The sequence below is a fragment of the Stegodyphus dumicola genome, chromosome 9 (genome assembly GCF_044657685.1).
Source record: "Stegodyphus dumicola isolate Sdum_Otavi_A_Nest chromosome 9, ASM4465768v1".
Classification (NCBI taxonomy): Eukaryota; Metazoa; Arthropoda; class Arachnida; order Araneae; family Eresidae; genus Stegodyphus; species Stegodyphus dumicola.
In genome coordinates, this window is record NC_140776.1 from 173,210,854 (window position 1) to 173,233,026 (window position 22,173).

Consider the following 22,173-nt stretch of genomic DNA (forward strand, 5'->3'; position numbering starts at 1 on the left):
TTATAAAATTTATTTAGTTTTTCTTAAGCAAACATACATATTATGTATCATATGTATTTAATTTTTAAAACATATTAATTAAAATGTTGGCATATTCAATATTTTTAAGTTGCTGATGGGTATATTCAGTCATTTGTTTATTCATTCTTATTACCTTTTTTATGAATTTTAAAAAAATGTACATATGTTGACAATATTAAAAATCATCAGAACAATGTTTTGCAACTTTTGGCAATATCATTTACTGACTTTTTAGAATTAGCAGCAAAGCCTTTCTCAGGACATGAGAGATGCTTTTGATAGAAAGTACCTTAGACATATATAGACATACAAAGAGAATTATTAAAAAATTTTGGGTAAAACTTTAGGGCAGGGGCTTCCAACTCTATGCCCATAGGCACCATGGTGCCTACCGATCGTTTAACATGTGCCCGCCACTATGCGATCACGATAAAAATGTTAGTTTTCAATAAAATTCTGTGTGAAAGTTCTCATTTTTAACGAAATAGAAATTTGCGTCCAACACAGATATCAGCACAAAGCGAAATGCAACCAATCTTTTTTTCTTATGTGCATATATTATTAAATCTATCCAACTGTAAATCCACCTTAAAAAAGTAAATGGTGCCAGCCATTAAACAGATATTCTAGAGCAGCAGTGCCCAATCTTGTGCTCGCCACCCTGATTAGGTACTATGAACAAAAAATATTTTTAAAATAACCATTCATGTATATTTTTCTTAATTGTTAAAATGTGGTAAGCATTTATAGTCATAAGAGATATCTTGCAAAACGTTATAAAATAATTGATTGCTGACTGATGAACTTGATAGTGAAAATGAAATCTTATTGCTTCATTCCAATGTTAGATGGCTCAGCAGGGGAAAAGTACTTCAACAATTTGCAGAACTTCTTTCGCCAATAAAACAGTTTTTGGAACCTGGAAACAAAAGTTATAAAGAATTGGACGATAATAATTGGTTATCCGATCTGTGTTTTCTCACGGATATAACACCTTAACTGAACAAACTGAACGAAGATCTCCGGGGAAAAGAAAAAACCCTTTTTCAATTGACTGGGACTGTAACTGCTTTTCAGATGAAGTTAAATTTTTGGATAAATCAGATGAGAGAAAAAATTTCACCCATTTTCAGAATTTATTAAGCCATTTTAATAACCACAATACAATTGAAACAGAGAAATACTCGGAAAACCTAAATGCACTGAAAAATAATTTTGAACTCCGCGTCTCTGATTTCCATAAAGTTCAACCGATATTATCATTCATCTCAAACCCATTTGCCAAAATTAATATTTCAGGTGTATCACTTAAGATTGCAAATATGTTTAACAAAAATGTTGATGTTTTGGAATGTGCTCACAATAGACCAAAATGTGCTCGCTATAGGCAAATGTGGGTACCACTGTTCTAGAACATGCTCTTAGGGACAAAAGGTTGGGGACCTTTGCTTTAAGCGATGATAGAGAACACTTAAGCAAACATTTATAAATGTATTCTTATGCAAAATTTCTCTCTCACATGGGTTTTATCATTAAAAGATGTGTAGTACATAATTAAAAAAAGGGAAAGGATTATTTTTATTGATAATTATGTAAATTTTTTTAAAGTACTGCTGTTTAGTTTATACTTAACAGCTATATATAGTATAAGTGCTATACATATTTTCAAACATAGAATTTGGGAAATAAAATCTTCAGCTTTCAAATATAAAATAAAATACGTTTGACGGGAAAACAGTATTTTGTTCAGATACTTTACAGATGTAGGCAGTGTGATTATAGTATGGCCTGCTGAATTAAGAGACTAAAATCAGTTTTTGATGATAAGGCCCACGTTTCAATGGTAAGGCTGCATTTGATGAATTATGCATAAAACCTTTTTTATTATAATTATATTTTTAATGAATGTAATAAAAATGAAAAAATTGCAATTAAAGGTTTTTAATTTTCTGTGCTAAAATAGGATCGTGTAGTTGGTGATGGAGATAATATAGAAGGTGAACAATTAGACAATGACAGCAGGTGTAATGGAAGCTCAGATGACAATTGTGGTAAGTTAGGAAGAATTAAAACGGTTAATTTTACTTGTATTCTATCACATCAGTGAAAATTGTATTAAATGTTTTTATAGCAGTTTTCATTATTATAACATGTGTAATCTTTTAAATAATATATAAATAATATTTAAATGAATATAATATTTAAATAATCTTTAAGCAATAACCCAAGTCTGTGATATGTATGGTTTTTACCATTTGATAAGTGAGTCTCATGACATTTCAACAACATTTTTTAGCACTGAATCCAAAAATGATCATTCTTTATCACAGGATCTTTTGTAAATCCCAAATTTCAAAATTATTAAAAAGTTAGAAAATTGCAAAAACAGAACTTTAAAATAGGCATAAAATGCTTTTTGTATATATAATTTATTCTTTTGGGCGAGGGTATTACTAATTCTTTTAGAAGTTAAGGACTTATAAGTACTTACTTATAAGTTAAGGAGTTGGATAGGAGGAAGGATTTCCATTGATCCCTTCAGTTTTCTAATGAAAATTTCAGCAGGTATATTAAATATAAAATGCTACTTAATGAACCTGATTTTCTATTGTATGATATTTTCGTGTAATCCCATTAATTTAAAAGGTACATTGGGCTCTTGAACGTTTTTGAATTATTTTTTCATTAGTGTTTATGCTGTTCTGCTGAAAAGCAATTATTTTGTTATCAGGCTTTAAATGAACATTATTTTAATCCCAGATTTGATATATAAAGTTATATTGTATGTGCATAGCTTAAGTTTACAGCATTTTGCAACATATCACATAACGAAGACATCATTAATATAATTCATCTTATAAACACAATGTAAATTCACTGTATTAATGAACAAAATAAGTTGCTCTATATTCTCTATTAACTGATTTTTCTCTTCTTTTTCCTGTATATAAGTATTATATATCTAGCATATGATAACTTATAAAATATGTGTTAATTGATTGTTTATCTTAAGGCTCTTCTGTTCAGTAATGGGCTATTAAAAATTGGAATTTTGCAGTAAAAGATTTTGCTCTGATTTGTGATTGTGTGTAATGTTGCCACCTGTATCCTTACATGTTTCAAAAAATTTTAGTAAATGATTATAAATTCAGATTTAGATCAAAACTAAAAGAAATTTAATTTTCAAATGAGTAAATTTTGGTATTTTAGAGAAATAAATTTTACTAATTAAAAAGCATGTTTTAGTTGTGTACATAATAGAAACAGTAGTTAGTATCAAACTGTTGCAAATTTATGAATAAAAAACATTTCTTTAAACATGTGTAATCTATAATTAGTAAAATTAATAGGAAAAAGTGTGTTTAAATTTTTCTTTGTGATTTATTCTTTACATGTAGTAAATATATAGATTGTTTAGGTATTACAATTGTTAAAATTCTTTCATGGTGTTAGGCCCACCAGCGGCCGAGCGGTAAAGTCGCTGAACACTGGTAGTTCGGTCCGAGGTTCGAATCCCGCGAACGGGCTGGCTGCATGGGCGTTTTCGTGGTTTTCCCCATGTGTAACGTGTATACGAGCCAGTTTCCCTTAGAAAGACCTCCACGAAGGCATCCCTCCCCTTAGGCAGATAGCCCTCGAGGCTTTGCCATAATCACACACACTTTCATGGTGTTATATTGTATGCAGTATTGAGCAGCAGATACTAAAAGTAAAAAAAGAAAAATTCCATTCAATAAATTTGCTAGAATTGCTCTTTTTATTATGTCAGATTTCGAAACTCTTTAAATATTCTGAATGTTTGTATCAACTTTTTAAATATTAGAATGTATGTAGCTAAATGACTATGTAGCATTTAAATTTTTCAAAGATAAGAGTCTTCGAATTTTTTTAATATGCTATGCTAATATGAATTGTTACATTTTTGCAATATTTTGCATGAAATTACATATATGTTTGCATGAAGTTACATATATGTTTTAATAGTTAGACTTCCCATTTAAAAAATTTCGGGCAAGAATAATTTTTGGTCACATCAGTGGTTATGTTATTTGTTTAAAAAATAACCATAGTATTAAATGTGTGGGACACTGCTATGCCCTATCAGTGGCCAAGTGGTTGAAATACATGAATTCTGGATGTTAAACTTGGATTTAATCCCAAGTGAAAGATTTGGCTGCATGGTTGGTTTTCCTGATTTTCCGTATGTGTAATGTTATTGCGAGCCAGTTGCCCTAAAAATTTTTCCACAAAGGCACCCATTTCCTCATGTGCTGTGCCATATTCAAAGAAGCTAACTTGTACTGAGACAAGCCTTTTTTTTTTTTAATTTATTTATTTTTTTATTTTGTTATATGTATAGATAGGTAGATACTTATTGCTTTCGCCCATAACACTGTTTGTGTTTTTACAGCAAAAGACTAATTTCTTTGGAAATTCCAAATGGAAATAAGCAGTTTTGCATTGATTAAACAAAAGAATCTTTGCTTGTATATATATTTTTAATATGAAATTCTTGAACTCATCAGCAATAAGTTTTAATATAATTAATTATCATAGTTTTTTTAACATGTTCTCTTTTTTTTTTACTTTTGTCATGAATTTAGGAATACTGGTTTTGTTTATTTATTTATTTTTTTAAAGTTAAATATGGAAAATGTCGTGTACTTTCTTTTGCATAGTCAGTAAAGAAATTTTATTATTTTTTTTTTTAATCCTAAAAGTGTAACAAAATTTAACATAAATGCAACAAAGTTCAGACCTTGGCACTTAAAGCAGTCTTTTTCCATATGTTAATTTTTAATTTTAGTTGACTAACTTTTTGTTTCTCTTCCAGGCCAAAACACCCACATGACTAAATCTACATATAGGCATTCCCCTAGTGCTTCAATTTCTCCTTCAGCTGGTTATTGTAGTCCCACACATTGTGAAAATATACCAAGGATTGGGAGTGTTGAAAGACCTCGCCTCTCTGTGTCAGCAGAAGGGCTGTGTAATGGTCATGAAGAAGGACTTTGTAATGAAGATGAATCTTACATGATGTTGAGGGGGAGGCTAGAAAGATCAGAAAGCACATTAACTCCTTCCTGTCACCAAAAATCTAAAGAACCTGAAATTAGGAGGGTTGCATCTTGCCCAGGTATTTATTAATGTGTACTCTCTACAGTTTATTTTATATTTGTGTATAAATCATTTGTCAAAATATGATTTGTAAAACAAATAAAATTTTATGTAATGGGAAAATTATTACCATATTCACTAACACATTTCTTTCCCTAGCTTTTTAGTGCAAAAAATCTGAAAATTTTTTTAATATTCATTTAAGAATTCAGAAAGTAAGCTTCCCTAAATTTCAAAATGAATTTGTACGCATAATGGTTGTTTTCTTCTTACTAATTGATTTGTTCATGGATTTTGAGTGCATGGGCTTTGATTTATGAAACAATTAGAGTAAAGAGTTTCAAGAAAACAGGGATATCGTAATGCTGGTAATGGTTCTGTAAATCATTGTATGAGAGATACAGACTGAACAGTGACAAAGACGGCAATGACGACGATTTGCAAGCTGCAGCAGACAACACAGACAGTAAGTACCATTGAATTATTTCATTCTAGGGAGTAATCAGTAGACAACAATAAGAGCAGGCAAGATTCAAGATGCAGAGAAGTAGAAATGAAGACATTTTTAGAAGGGTTTCAAGGCTGTTTAATTAATGTTTAAAATTTAAATGTTCAATCTGATAGCCTTTTTTGCTGGACAAAAAGTCTGCATTTTGATTTCCATGATTAAAGAAGAGCTTTTTATAAAATTTCCAGACTTACTGATTTCTATTCCTTTTTCACTACTTTCCATCAATCTTGCTGGGTTTGCGCTTCGAAACAGCTCTTTTCAAGAAACCAGAGACACAATACTCTATAGGTGAAACGTCAGGAAACTTAGCGGGATTATTGAAAAGGAATATATGCAAAACCTGTATCGGTCTTCCTTTTTTCTCCGGAAATTCAGTGGTACCTTTCATGAGTTATTGCTTGTCTCGATAAAGTTTCACATTTTGAAAGAATAAAAAAATGAAATTTCATCTGTAAATATCAGACATAACACTTTCTCTTGAATAGTATGTTGATTTGATTTTAACATTTTCCCCCCTCTTCTTATTTTGCATTTTCTGTTGTAAGAGAATTCTGCAACAGTCAAAAATCTCTCACTGAACCTTTCTTTGCATTTATAGAACCACATTTTAACTTTTCTTCTCTTCATTTTTGAAAAGATGTAAAATTTGTTTTGTTGTTGTTGCAGTTATTTAGGCAATTTTGTACTTCACTGAAGATCATGATGTATTTCCATATATCTCCTACTAAATAGTTTTCATGCTGGATTGTATAAGTTGCGCTACATTGAGTTACATGCCTCGTCATAAACTGGTCAACATTACATTGTTTTAAGTTTCTCAAGCTGTTAATCTTGGTTTATTATTTTATTTATTGTTGCTGCAGATGTATTTAAAGACTGCAATAGATTTCTGTGTCGGCGTATTTTCTGTTGTTACCAACATTTAACTTTGAAAACATTAACAAACAGTATACAATTTTTTTTTTTTTAGGTATTCATTCTTCTTTCCTTGTGGAAGTAATTGTTGCCGGTTTTTCCCTTTCCAATAAATAATGTTGCTTATTTTTCACTGAGAAATTTAATACCATTTTACAACGTTTTTGAATTATGGAATAGGATTATTTCTCTTCAGAAAGCACAGAAATGTATTCTTTAATCCACAACTTGTTTATAAGTGACATTATGAAAGAAGTTAGTAAATACTAAGTAGTTTTCATGTAGGCTTGTTGTTTTGCATTGAGTCACGTGCCTTGGCAAAAGCAGGCCAACATTGCATTTTGTAATTTATTCAAGTTGCAAATCTTGTTTATTATTTTATTTATTGTTGCTACAGATGTGTTTAAAGACTTTGCAGTTGATTTCTACGTTGGCATAATTTTCTCATGTTACCAATGATATTTAACTTTAGAAATAATGCATACCTTTTTTAGATACTTGTTTGTGGTCTTCTTTTCATGTGGAAGTAACAATTGACAGTTTTTCCCTTTCCATTTAATAATGTTGCTTATTTTGCATGTAGAAATTCTAATACCTGCATTTGTCAATGGTTTTGAATTATGGAATAGGATTATTTCTCTTCAGAAAGTGCAAAAATATATCCTTCGATCCATGGGTTGTTTACATATGACATTTTGAAAGAAGAATATATTAAAAAGTAACAAACTATATTTCTCATTTTGAATAGTAAGCTGTTGCTGGAAATTTTTATTCCAAAATATTGGCTTTCTTTTTTTTTAAATTCGATATGGAAATTGTATTAAAAATGTGTAAACACCCTCTATTTCCTAAGAAACTTCCATAGAGAGGTTTAATATTAAAATATGAAATGTGTTAAAATAGAGGTTATATAGGAATGAAAAAGGTTTTTTGGTTTATCTGTCTTAGTAAAAGTGCAAAATTATTCTGGATTTTACATTTGTAACACTCTTGAGTGTGAGAAATATTTTAATTGCTTAAATTATATTTTTAATTGTGTTATTAGTAATTCCAGAAATTTGTTCCATCTTGTGTGTGTATGCATGTATATATATTTTCATTTCACTTACAGAACCATGATTATTATTTTAAATAACTTTGCTTTATATCTTTAATAAGATGTATATTTTACAGAAAATGATAAACCAATGGATCATAAACCCGACCCTGTTCATGAAGTTTGTGATATATCTGTGAAAATAGCTGATTTAGGAAATGCCTGCTGGGTTGTATGTAAAATTTTGTGTTTTAATTTTATGTTTATCTGTTATTTTTTAAAATTTATATTTTTATATTTCTGTATAAAAATCTTTAAAATGTTTGATTAGATGTATATACACAGTACAAAATCGACCCAGAACCTTCAACAAATCTGAATATCAGAAATTTTTCAGATTTTAGTTTACTAATTCAAGTTTAGTAAGATGACGTAGAAATTATAAAATTAAAAATACGAAATGATGAAATATTTTTATGATCTTTAGAGAACAAAATTTACAAATAAATATTTCTCTCGCCAGAAGTTGTTTACTTTCTGTTTAATTTTACAGTGAGAAAAAATTTCTCTTTTAGTTACTGTGTTCAACTGCTTTATCAAGAATTCTCACTTTAAATATTTTAATTTTCAAAATCTCTTGTTCTTAGCAGTGATATTTTCTGGATTTAAAACCATTCTACAGATTTTGCCCTCCATTGTTTCATAATAGGAGCATTGACAAACCAATGAGAATTTCAGTTATATCATTTTCATTTAACATTTATTTTCATTCTTCACATATTTCGTTAAGTGCAAAAAAAATTGGGGGAAGGTTAAAATTTAGTCACTTTATTCTTTTTATTTATCCCATATTTCCTTGGAACTGGATATCAGAGTTTAGCTTCTTTCCTGATGTAACAACATTTTTCATCTAATCATAATTTCTTCACCCTTTCCCAATAAAATTAAAATATGCCTCCAATCTGAAATGTTGGTATTTTCTAGATTTAAAACTCTACTATAAATTTCATAATTCTATTAACTGATTGATATGCACTTGTCTGATCCTAGTGTTTTAGTGATCTCTTTCTGGGCACACCTGATGTTCGCTGTTCAATTTTAGGCAAGATTTTAAGATAAAAATTTTAAACTAATAATAAGGAGATTAGCATACAGCCAAGAAAATAACAGAGAAATTTCTTAACAAACAATACCTTTTATATCCTTTAAAAAAAAAATCTGAAAGATCTCTTTGAAAAATGTGGGTCTTTAAAAACTAAACATGGCTAAAATATATGGACTGGTTTGTGTTGTGCTGCCATTCATTATAAATAAAGAATGTTCAGAGTAACCCATAAATCCTTTTTTATTCAATTTTTTTTTTTTTTTTTTTTTTGTGTGTGTGTGTGTGTGTGTGTGTGTGTGTGTGTGTGTTCAGAGGGAAATTTTTAGGTGTGCCCGGACTGCAATGGGTTAAGCATGAATTCCTTTTATATTTTTTATGATAAAGAATATATATGTTGTTATCATATGTATGTTTTTGGGGCCAATCTGATTAATAATAATCGGTTCTTATTAATAATGAAATAAACTGTAAAGTGAATAATTTATGAGAATTATAACATGAATGGGTTATAATTAATAATTGCCGATGATGAACTGTAAATGTAGTAATTTTTCAGTTGTAGTCTGAGATTGTCGTTTGCATGCATACATTTTTCCCATGTCAGCTCCTCACTATTGTGTAAACATGTAATACCTGTCAGTAGCATAGCCATATTCCAAGACATAGTCAATAAAAAAGCTCAGTTGAAATAGTAAACCAAGACACAGAAAAAATGTTACCCACATGGTTTGAAATAAATAATACAATGGAGTGGTTAAAAAGAATAAAATGCTTTCATTTTGTGAAAAATGGAGCTCATCACTTTGGAATAAATTGCTGTTCGTTTGAAGCTGTAACTAGGCAAAGCTGAAATAGGTTTAAGAACCTACTTGCCAATTCATACTTTGTCAGGAAATACAAATGAAGAAAATCTTGCTGTTTTTAAGAGATCAGTCTAATAATACTCAGTGTCAGACCATAATCCGAACTGAGGATGAGGATATAGATGCAGTGAGTGATGACAATATGAAAGTGGAACTTTGTTGATCAACTGGATTTTCTATTGCAGATGAAGGAGAAACGTTTTAATTTCAAATGCCACAGAAGCTGTTCCTTTCAAAATAAATTAATTTATTAAAAATGTAATAGTGGTTTTTTTTTTTTTTTTTTACTTTAAGGTGTTTGTGTGCAGTGTTATTTTTTGATGTAATAAATTATGAATGTATTCTGTAAATCACACTAATCCTTATTATCAAACATTTTTTATAGTGACCAAATTTCATTGCTATTAAAACTGTTGATGTATGCAGTTTCATACCCTTCGTTTCACATAACATTAAAAATACATTATATATTGTGCTTAAATAATCACATTGACCAAACTTCATTGGTGTAGTTCGACCGCCTCATCCGCGACCATGAGCGCAAACACGCATGCGCCATTCAGACCAAATTATTCTCAAAACAGGATGGAAGGATAGGGACTTTCTTCCCCTTCAGCATAGCTCTTTCCGGAGAAGAAAAGAGCTTTCACGTCGCAGGGCGAGTCTATGTCTTTTGGCAGAATGCCAACCAGGGGTGCGTTTGAGACAGTTGAACTATAATTATTAATACATACCAGTAAATGTGATTTATTGTGCATTATCAATCACATCTCCAAAAGATGTGGTTATTATTTATTAATACTAAACAGATATTTTACTTTAACTGTAACATGCACACACGCATATATATATATATATAATATTTTATCAGGAATTTTTGATGTTTTGAAGAATTTTTAAGCACTTTTTACTTTTGGCATTTTAGCATCATCATTTCACTGAAGACATACAAACCCGGCAATATAGGTGCTTAGAAGTTCTTTTAGGTGCTGGATATGGTCCACCTGCTGACATATGGAGTACAGCTTGTATGGTAAATAGAGTTTTTTATGTAGATATGTAAAGTTACAATTAGTCTGTGATATTCTGAAACCCTTTTAAATGTCAGCATTTATTTAACGTATTCTAGTTTATAAATAATATATAACCCAAAAAAGCTTTGTAGACAATTATGCATGTTATATTCCAGGATATGATTAATAAAAAATCTGATAATTTTTTATGTAAATTAATATAATCTCCATTGTATTGCCTTGTTGTAATGGTCAGTTTAGTCATAATTTTAATTGAAATGGAATACTGGCCCATGGTAGCTACACTTCCATGGTTATTAACATCAAGATCAGAATTACTGATAGTAGGCTGTAGAAATTGCACATTAGCTTTGTCAGCATCTTTTTCACAGTAGCACTGTGATGGTATGATGTAGAAATTCTGTGGTGTGTAGTTTGTGATTATTCAGGCATATTTCTTTGAAAATGAGGTGAACATGGCCATTACAATGGATGCTCGATGGTATATTGTCCTTCTCAAAACATTTCTTCTGAAGCACTCAATTTCTAAGAAATTCTTGAGTTATTGGTATTGTTTAACAGAATATTCCTTCAGTAATATTTCCTTTGTTTGTAATAATTTTAAGTATAAATAATATACTAGAGAAATCATAAAATCTGATAAAAATATATCTTTTGGCTAGTGATTACATTTTGTCTTTCATCTGTGTACTCTGCCGTTATCCCCCATAGATTTAGAAATAGGTCATTAAATTATATCATTGTTTTCTCCCCTTATATCTTTGATAAATAAAAACACTTTTTAATTACTTTCAATTAAATGACCAAACTTGTGCTGTAGTCATTTCTTAGGAAGATCTTTGTTAATATAATCATTCAGCTATTAGTATTGAATTGAAGGTATAGAAACACATTAAGACTTCATCATTTATTATAATTGGCTAGTCATTTAATTATGAAGGTACTAAATAGGACAGTTTTTCGTTTAAATAACTTTTTTTTATTTAATTTTAAACATTTTCTTTTTTTAACCTTTCTTTAATTATAGAGAGGAATAAACAAGTTAATTGAATAGATGCAGTTGCATTAAAACTGTAATGTACAGTATTGGATGACTCTTAAGACTGAATAATGCCATCTTTTTTATTAGCAGCTTCGCAGCATAAAATAGCAGGTCTCTCTAAAGCATATCCAAGTTGTATTCAGTCTAGAAAATATTACTCTGTCCGTAATTTAAACTTGCAATCAAGAAATTATTATGACAGTACAAGGATATTATGCCTGTGAAACAGAATTATGAAATCTTCATAGCATGGAAAATACAGATGCAAGAGCAGATGAGCAAAGATGACAATTTTTGTGTGTGTGTGTGTGTGTGAACCACATCTGTTAAATGTATTTGGAATTGCTTCTCAGAAAAGATAGAGAAGAGTTAGACATGCCAATTTTTCAGATGAAGCAGAAAAAAATTTAGATACGGAAATGTAACATTCCCAACTGACGTGACCTGTGAAGAATATAAAACTTGGGTAATTGAAAGAAAATTCCAATAGTACAGTAAAAGTCCTTTAATACAAATTACTTAAGCGCATAGGTAAACATTACAGCATTTTGAAATAGAAACTTACGAGAGCGTTTTATCGCGTACCTCACAGCATCAAGTTCAGAGTAAGTGTAATCTGGCAATGCCTGTCTGCTTTCTCCTCTCCTCGAGACGCATCACCACCTGCTTTCCTATATCTTCATCCGAGGTGCTGCTTTCAAGAAATATAGTCCTGTGAGATCGCTACAGGCAGCCACCCACCGGCGATAGTAAGATTTTAGCTATGCCGGGAACTGAATCGTACACGTCGGCCTGAGCGAGTTACCATTGCCGGTGATTCACAGTTTGGTGCAGTAACATCTGTTGGCGGCGTAGGAATTTCCGATTTTGCTGGTGAATCCTCTGTTTGGGGGGGGGGAAGTTCTGCGATTGTTTGCTGGCTCTGAGTCTTCAGCATCTTTTCTTGTGACATATGCTGGTTTAATCCTATCGATGCTTACTGTTTTAGCTTTTCCCTGTATCGAAATTGTAACAACTTTGTCGCCTCGACTGAGCACTTCATAAGGCTGCTGAAGGCTTCTTTTCACTACATCCATTCGAAGAAAAACATGACTGCAGGTGGTTAAGTCTTTGCTGACGAATACCGCTTGCTCGCCGTGAGGTTGATTTGTAGGAGGTAGGAGGCGTTGCATAGATTCGTGAAGCTTTCCGACAAAAGTCACTGGGTCTGGGGTTTCTGGAGTAGGGCACAGGAATTCTCCTGGTAGGCAAATTGAAGTTCCGTACACCATTTTTGCTGTGGTTGCTTGTAGATCATCCTTCCAAGTGGCTCTGAATCCTAATAAAATTGTAGGCAATACAGCAGTCCACTGATTATTGCTGTGTGCCATGATTGCAGATTTCAGCTGCCTGTGAAATCTTTCAACTTGGCCATTTGCAGACGGATGGTATGGAGTTGTGCGGTGTCGAGCTGTGCCCAGGAACTTGGTTAGTGCATCGAAGAGTGATGATTCAAACTGCCTTCCCTGATCGGTAGTTAGCCGTAGTTGGGATCCAAATATGGAGATCCAACCTGCGTAGAAGGCAGCTGCAACAGTCTGTGCGGATATATCTGCTAACAGAAATGCCTCTGGCCATTTAGAAAAACGATTGACACATGCGAGACAGTATCGAAAGCCTTCGGATGGAGGGAGAGGTCCTACGAGATCAATGTGCACGTTCACTAGGTGGCACAAAAACACCAATTTTACTTTTAGTATGGCGTGTCACTTAAGATTTCTGACACTGTAAGCACTCAGCCCAAGATGCGACATCCGCTTTCATTGAAGGCCAAACAAATCTTTAGTCAATCAGCTTTACTGAGGCTTTTACTCCTGGGTATGAGAGAGAGTGAAGGCTGCTAAACACTGCTCGACGAAATGAATGTGGAACGAAAGGGCGAATGCGACCAGTGGAGATATCAAAATGCAGAATAACTGGCGGCTGTGAAATAGGGAGGGGCTTCAGCACTAAGGAGGTAGTCGAATTTCCTGATAAAATAATTTGCAATTCTGCATCATTTTCCTGCTCCTTGGCAAACTGGTAATAGTCGATAGCAGAAAGTGTGCTAATAGTAGCTATATGAATCCGAGACAGCGCATCCACTATCAGTCGTAAATTGGCTGATAAAGTCCAGTTGTCTTAGTTGTAATGGAGAGCATTTATCTACTTTTTGCCGAAATGCAAATGTAAGCGGTTTGTGGTCTGTGAATAAATCGAAATTACTTCCTTCGACCATATGTCAAAAGTGCTTTATGGCCATATATGATGCGAGGAGCTCTCTATCATATGCACTGTATCTCTGTTGTGTTGGAGATAATTTTTTTGAGTAAAAAGCAAAAGGTTGCCATCCTTTTTCAACTTGTTGTTGAAGAGCTGCACCCATAGCTGTGTCAGAAGCATCAACTACAATTGTGAGTGGGACCTCTGATGAAGGATGGTACAAGATCGTCGCGTCTGACAGATCTTTCTTACATTTCTCAAATGCATTTGTGGTTACTTCCGTCCATTCGATTGGTCTTATGTCGTTTTTCGTCGCTTCTTTTAGGTACGTATTGAGTATTGCTTGAGTTTTATCAGCTTGCAGAATAAAACGACAGTAAAAGTTGCAGATAGCCAGAGAATGCCTAAGTTCTTTTACAGTTTGTGGTTTTGGGAAATTCACAATTGCTGAAACTTTCTCTAGCAAAGGAGTGATACCATCGGGCATTATCATATGTCCTAGAAATTTCACAGTTGATTTACCCAAGACACATTTAGCTGCATTTAGCACTACTCCATAATCCGTGAATCGCTGGAACACCATCTTAAGATGTTGCATGTGCTGGGTGTCATTTTCAGATGCTACCAATACATCATCAAAGTATGATGCAAAAGTCCAGTCCGCTGAGAACGTGATGAATAAACCTCTGGAATGTAGCCGCAGCATTCGATAACCCGAATGGCATGAATAAATATTCGAAAAGACCGAATGGTGTAGAAACGGCTGTTTTTGGCATATCTTCTCGCACGGGAATCTGATGGTAAGCTTTTTCCAAATCCAGAGTTAAAAATATCCGCTTCATATCTAACACTTGAAAACAGTCTTGTATATGAGGAACAGGATACCGATCTGGAATAGTGACACTATTTAATTTCCTATAATCCCCACATGGCCTCCAATCTCCATTGCTTTTGGTCACCATGTGCAGAGGGGATGACCAGCAGCTTTTGGGGGGTCTGCAGATTCTGGTTTCAACTAGGTACTGGAATTGTTGTTTGGCTGCTTTAAGCTTATCGGCTGAAAGTCTGCACGGCCGTGAAAACACATGTGGGCCTCTAGTCTCAATACAGTGAGTTATGCCGTGTTTAATTTTTCGCGACGTTGAACTAGTTTCTGTAAGCGCAGGAAATTCGGCAAGCAGTTGGTGAAATTTAGTATCTCCTTTCACGGCCTTAATGTGAGTTATATCGTTTGTAGTCACAGTTCCTTTGGAACATAGTTAGGTAAGTGGATCCACCAAACATCCTTGACGAATATCAACCAGTAATCCAAAGTGACGAAGAAAGTCAGCTCCAATAATAGGTTGAGAGACGGCAGCGATGATAAGCGGTCAATGAAATTCCCTACATAAAGATAAGTCTAATTTAATAAGTTTTTGTCCAAAAGTAGGTATTGTAGTCCCATTTGCAGCAAAAAGTTGACACTTGGCGGGTGGCTGATTGCGCTTCGTAATTGTGGGCGGAACTACTGAGACATCTGCTCCCATATGAATCAGATATTTTGATGCTGTGGATTTATCTGAAAAGTATAAACGATAAATCTCGGTTCTGCCGTCACCCGAAGAGTCGAGTGACGGCAGCACTAGTTTTCCGCCTGGAAGGTGCAGGGTTTTGTGCACTTGGTAGGTTTTTCTTTGAAACGCTGATGGTACCAGCAGTGCTCTCTATTACCTTGTCGTTGGCAGCTTGATGAACGGCCTCTTTTATTCTGCTGCTGCTGCTCTCGTTGGGTTGAACGCGGTCTGGAACGTGTTTCCATCCGAGAAAGGCGAGATGAAATATCCATTACTAATTCTTTTAGCGCAGAGTCGTCCGTTTTTACTTCAAACACTGAAGCACTGTTTCTGGTGGCTGCCATGATACAATCGGCCATCTCAGCTAACTTGTCACTGGAAATGGCTAGAATCTGTTGTGCATGCGTCGGCAGACGTTGCAAGAAAAACGATTTAAGAAGATCCTCACTCATTCATGAGCCAGCCTTACTTTGCATCTCCAGTAAGAGGCATGACGGTTTTTTGTCGCCAAGCTGCGTTCTGGAAATGAGGTCTCGGAGCCGCTGTTCCTCTGTATCTGCATATTGCATACACAGACGGGTTTTATCGCCGTATATGGAGCCTCGGCTGGAGGGTTAAGAATAATATCTCCAACAACCGCTAACTCCTCAGGTTGTAAAGCGGAAACTGCGTGGTGAAATTTCGTGCACTCCACCGTTACACCGGCCAGCATGAACTGGCTTTCCATCTGCCGGAACCAGATTTCTGGATTTGCTCGCCAGAAGGGAGGAGCTTTCACCGCTACATGTGCTATATTTCCAGTGGCTTGATCTCTGCTGTTATTTTCCATTTCATCAAATAAATCGAATATTTCAGAAGAGAAACTGACTAGTTGTAAGTTCCGATGAGGTAAAGTTCATTCAAGCCTCGTGCTTCGTCGATGGAAGAAGATTCCCCATTTTCAGTCCATGTGCGTGCTGCGACACCGGGTCATCAATTTAGGGGGGTTTCTTGTACTAAATATATCAGAAGGCTTAATAAAACTTTATAAAATAAGAAGCAACTTTTTCATATCCAAGCTAGAATTTATTTAATACAAATTACTTTAAGCGCATAGGTAAACATTATAGCATTTTTAAATCGAAACTTACGATAGCGTTTTATCGCGTACCTCACAGCATCAAGTTCAGAGTAAGTGTAATCTGGCGACGCCTGTCTGCTTTCTCCTCTCCTCGAGACGCATCACCACCTGCTCTCCTATGTCTTCATCCGAGGTGCGCCTTTCAAGAAATATAGTCCTGTGAGATCGCTACAAACAGCATTAAGTATTTGGAGTGAAATGACAAGTTTTGGACTCGAGTATTTATTTACTGATGCAAATAGAGTTACATTAAGGGATAAAATCTGTTTTCCTGTTTTGGAAGTAGCCTGATTTCAGGGTTATGCGATGACTATTTGTGGTATGAGATCTTATTAATTTTAAGTTATACCTCAGTAAGAAATAATTAATTAGAGGTAGAGAAAGATTAAAATTAAGTTTCATATTTTTTTCCTCTTTTTTCTAATAAAGGTTTTCTTTTATTTGTTAAAAATATTTTGGTACTTAATATTATGATGACTACCTAGATATCTCACCAAAACTGGCGATCCTTGTAGGTTAAACAGGTTAACCTTAGCATAGGTTATAGAGGGCACTAAAATAAAGAGTATTATCCCGCACTTGCTATTACCACACTTTTTTTTTTTTTTTTTTTTTTTTTTGCTACATTTACACAAATTATTAGGTTTAGTTTAAAACACGTGAAACTTTTTGTGATTATTTTTCTCCCAATGGATATCAACATTTTCCAACTTCCTTCAAATGAAGAAGCGGTAGAGTTTTTCAGAGAGGCTAAAATTTTATCCAAAGAACGCGTTTGTAAAAATGACCATGATATGAAGTTTTAATTCAGGATTTTATTGGCGATGCAATGTCAAAAATTGTCAACAAAAGTTTGGTGTCCGAACTGGTATATGGTTTGAAGACAGTCGTCCATTAAATGGTGCAAACATCAGCAGGATTTATCCGATAAGACTGTAATTGAATTGAATAATTATATGCTTGAAGTGTGTGTGAAGGATTTAGAGGATACATTTTCTCTCTTTATAATTAGGTTTTTTATTTTTAAAAGAATTTATAAACATAAACCAAAAAACTCCAATGAAGATTGTTATCGGCAAGTGTTGCCAAGGTAGCCAACATAGTACGTCAGTACTAATATTTTAATTTCATATTATGCATAATTAATATAATTATATATTATTAATATAGGCTTTTGAATTGGCTACTGGTGATTATCTGTTTGAGCCTCATTCAGGTGAAGATTATTCAAGGGATGAAGATCACTTAGCACATATTATTGAACTTCTAGGCGACATACCAAAGCATATTGCATTTTCAGGAAAATATTCACGAGAATTTTTCAATAAAAAAGGTAATTCTTTATTGTCTTCTCTTTGAAGATTTTATTATCCAAAAGTGGTTAAAACATTTAAAGTTCCTGTAAGTAACAAATGGGTCTTCAAAATTCATAAATTCATTTTATGTTATTAAATTTTTATTAATCTGCAATTATGTTTTGTAAAAACCTGTTGTTTAATCTGTAGAGTGTGCTAAGTTAAAAATTCATACAAGGAAATAATTATATTTGTTGCAGCAATGAATCTTTGCAACTGAATACAGAGATACAAGTTTAACTAGTTCAAAATGTACATTAATATCTCTTTAATGCATGTAATTAAACTATGTAAAAAATTTATTGATCTGTGTGTAAGAATGCTCTTTCCAAGATAAAGTAGAATTCCTTTAATCCACTCATTGTGTGATGAAGGGTTGTGCATGTTAGTGAATTTCTTAGATTTGTAGACTCTGCTGAAGTAAAAATTCAACAAACAGACTTAATTCGAACTCTGGCATAATCCTAGGTCATGCTGTCCTACATCAATAAGAAAACTGATTTTTTGCTGTGTAATGCCATTTTCTTCTCTAGCATTCCAAAAATCTATAAATAATCTTGCTAATAGAACACCATTGCCACCATAGCAAAAGGATAATCAGCACCTGTTTGTTACATATTTGTAATGAACTGACTTGTTAAAATGTCCTGATACGTTTAATCATGTAGTATATTTGCTTGTAAACTGATATTTGTAATGCTATTATTGTTGAATAATTTGTTTTGTTTAATAATATATTTTAAACTCATCTTTTATTTAGGTGAGCTACGACACATAACTAAGTTGAAGCCTTGGGGACTGTATGATGTACTAACAGAAAAATATGAATGGGATCCTGTTGATGCTCAGGCATTTACAGACTTTTTAATTCCTATGCTAGCCTTTGATCCGAATGAACGTGCTAAAGCTTCTGACTGCTTAAAACATCCTTGGTTGGCTTCATGACTTCCAGAAAAATTTAGCTCCTTTTACCTCTAAATTCAAAGAACTAATGAAAGTCATGCATTTCTTCTGGCATTAAATCAACTTAATCATTTGTACATGTTATTTGTCATAGATTTTTCATTTTGAATAATAATAAAATTTAGATCTAAACAATTATGAAACAGATGTGTTTTGCATTATCTATATAGGACAGATAATGGTCAATTTTAACATTATGAGTAAAAATGAAGCAATTGCTAATCAAGTAGCTTTCATAGTTGTTAGCTACAGGGATCATACATGATGTACGATGGTTAACAGTTTTGATTGAATTTTTTAATGTGTCTCATTTGTGCGACAAGTTTCATTTATATTTTCATTTGTTTTTGTGCCTTCATTTTTATCTTCATAATTTATTTAGGGAGGAATTATAAGTAAAGTTTTGATTCCGGTACTGCAGCTGAATTTGACTTAAAATAAAAAAAGTTTTTATATCTTACATTAGTGGATTTTTTTAATAAATGTTTGTTATTTAAAATATCTAAATGCTAATTAATTGCTTCCATAACTGAATACTTTCGTGAGGTATTCTGCTTAAAAGTGGTTTTTATTTTTGCTTAAGTTGAAATGTTCTCATAAAATAATATTGGTGGTGACAGGTTTGAAAAAATTCTGCAAATTAATGTTTAGGGAGGATAAACTTTTATTATTATATGTCATGAAATGCAAGTCTTATCCTTTTATGTCAGAATTCTTTCGGATATCTAAGTGATATATTTATTTGAAAGTGTATCAGTAGTCTGAATCAAAGTAATACTGATTTTAAAACTTCAGTGTGCCTCTAATTATCAAGTTAATATGACGTAAGTTTGAATTTTCCAATATGTTTATTATAAACTTTATTTAAAAAATAAATATTTTTTGTGATTTCATAAATTTTTCATGTCAGACTAGTTTTGACTTATTATGCTAGCTTAAAAGTTGTACTGTGACATTTCATTGAATTCTGTGTAAAAGAAGTTTTCAATAAATTTTTCTGTTTTTGTATCTTATTTGGTTTACGTAAGTACGGTGATGTGTAAGTATGTAAATGTTTTTCAGTTGATTATGAGATTTTCATCTTCCCTATGCCTTCAAATTGTCAAAAATTCAGAATCTCATCAGTGACTGAGGTCTGTTTATAAAAGAATGCCAAGCATTTTGTATAGTATGTAATTGTGTTTTTGGTATGTAAAAAATATAGTATAAAAGAAATTTCAAGCATAATTTAATTTGGGTTTACTTTCAGATTTTTACTATCATCTTAGTTTTGTTCAAAATCATAGGCTTTTTTTTAAATTCAAAACATTCTAACTATATTTTCTTATAAAGAAATGTAGTTATTAGTAAGTGCAAAAGAAGAATTCATTAGGGAAACTTTATCAGTATGTTGTATGACGACATTTTCCCTTACATGCTTCATATTGTAATATATGAATGATATAGTTCTAGTATAGTTATGTGAAAAAGAAAGTTCTGGAAGAGGTGATATACAGGAATTTTTGTGTCTTCTGTAATTAATATTTTAGTTAATTGTATGTGTTAAATTTAATGACTGTTGATTCATTTAAAACAAAATGTTGCAACTGTTAAAAATTGTTGCTGAATTGAGGTTAAAAGTATAAATGCTAATGCATATTTGTATGCATGTGTACTGTGTGGTATTTTAGTCATAGACTTCAAAGCACCATCATTATTCATTGCAATATCAGTTAATATTATTTTGTATGTATATTTATATGTAAATTAATTTTACTGCAGCAGTCCTTTAAGGTATGCACATTTGTTTAAAAGAAAAATTTGTTATCCTTTGTAGCTTAGAAATTTCTAGTAATAAACAGCTGTGGCTCAAAATTATTTTTGTGTGTGTCATGAACCATTTAATGATAATTTGTATTTTATATAATAAAGTTAAATATGTGTGTATAGAGAGAGGGGGGAGGGAGGTTTGTGTGGGTGTATTCATAGAATTCAGGTCTTAAAAAAGTTTTTAAGATGCGAAAGTTTACACTTTTTTTTAACTTTTGTAAAACTTCCCGATTTTAAATCTAAAAAATAGTTACTATTTTTAATTCATCGTGTGACACATTGTGTTTATTGATGCCCAATAGAAATGCTCTTTTTTTTTTTTTTTTTTTTTTTTTTTTAAGGGGGAATGGTCCTGCAAATTTAGTGCTGATTCTGTATTTTCACTGAAACTGTATCCTATATATTGTCAATATGCGGTGGCCTTGATGGCCATACTTTTCAGTTTTTAAAGAGAATTTAGAATTTCATATATAATATTTGTCTGTGTTAATTCTTGAAAGTAATCCTGTTAGGTATTTTCTCCCTCCTTCCATCATGAAACAGTAGTACACTCAGCACATATTCAAGAGATCTAGGAAAGAGTCCTGTGAAGGCAGCGCTCATTTTTCATGTGTCCTGCTGTAAAATAACCAAATGAAATTAGTATTTGAACAGGAATCTGTCCATTTCTTTGCTTCATTGAAAAAAGATTCTAGAAAAATAACAAATTCAAATGATTGCTGAAGTATATTATAAAATGAACCTTAGATTTCAAGACTTTTAATTAAATTCTTCATTTACTAAATTTCACTTATGTCATAACATACATGTATTTTATTTATTTATTTATTTAGTTTAGTTTTCAGTTTTTTTAGTCCAAAAGGGCTTTGTCCCTGAGGGACTATTATTTTCGTTCTGAGATTTTGCATTGAATCACTCTGAATGTCTGTTTCACATTTTAAACTGTTGCCACCAAATATTATCGCCCTGTATTATATTTGAAGAAATTAAATAATGAAGAATCTGCATAAATTTATGTGTCTCACATTGTGATAAAACAACGGAGAGAGCCATCAAATTTTGAATGATGTAATCGTACTGCGAATATCGGCATCTGGAAGCCCAAATTTGGAATTTGTTTTATTATTGATTTCATATTTTGTAAAACTTTAAACGAATTTTTGATTAACAAACTCAATGATTTCAAAGCGAGCCATGATAGCGTTGTGCAGAAAAAACATTTTTACCTCCAGCATGTGAGACTATAAATCGGAAATTCTAAAGATATGCTAAATTTAAAATTATTTTGCAATATTGCTCTTGAACTGAATTTTATGGTTTAAGTGGTATTTAATAAATAAAGGTAACACACAAAATGTTACAAAAATGCCCTTTTGGACGTAATTTAAAATTTTCTTTTATTATTATTATTATTATTATTTTAAGAACTCAAGAGAGATTTGAGAATGTGATAGGATTCATCCTAGCTCTATGCATGAATAATGTGT

At 32.3% G+C, this 22,173-nt stretch overlaps 1 protein-coding gene across 1 annotated transcript in view; it reads left to right on the forward strand.

Moving 5' to 3' along the window:
* Positions 1-20,734, forward strand: part of LOC118204957 (SRSF protein kinase 3-like) — a 63,052-nt gene extending 42,318 nt beyond the window's left edge. Inside the window, exons 10-15 of the mRNA XM_085824357.1 lie at positions 1,985-2,072; positions 4,856-5,158; positions 7,739-7,833; positions 10,495-10,602; positions 17,730-17,892; positions 18,675-20,734. Coding sequence (XP_085680483.1) covers positions 1,985-2,072; positions 4,856-5,158; positions 7,739-7,833; positions 10,495-10,602; positions 17,730-17,892; positions 18,675-18,859 — 942 coding nt within the window. The 3' untranslated portion in view covers positions 18,860-20,734. The remainder of the gene's footprint in view (positions 1-1,984; positions 2,073-4,855; positions 5,159-7,738; positions 7,834-10,494; positions 10,603-17,729; positions 17,893-18,674) is intronic.
* Positions 20,735-22,173: the final 1,439 nt, after the last annotated feature.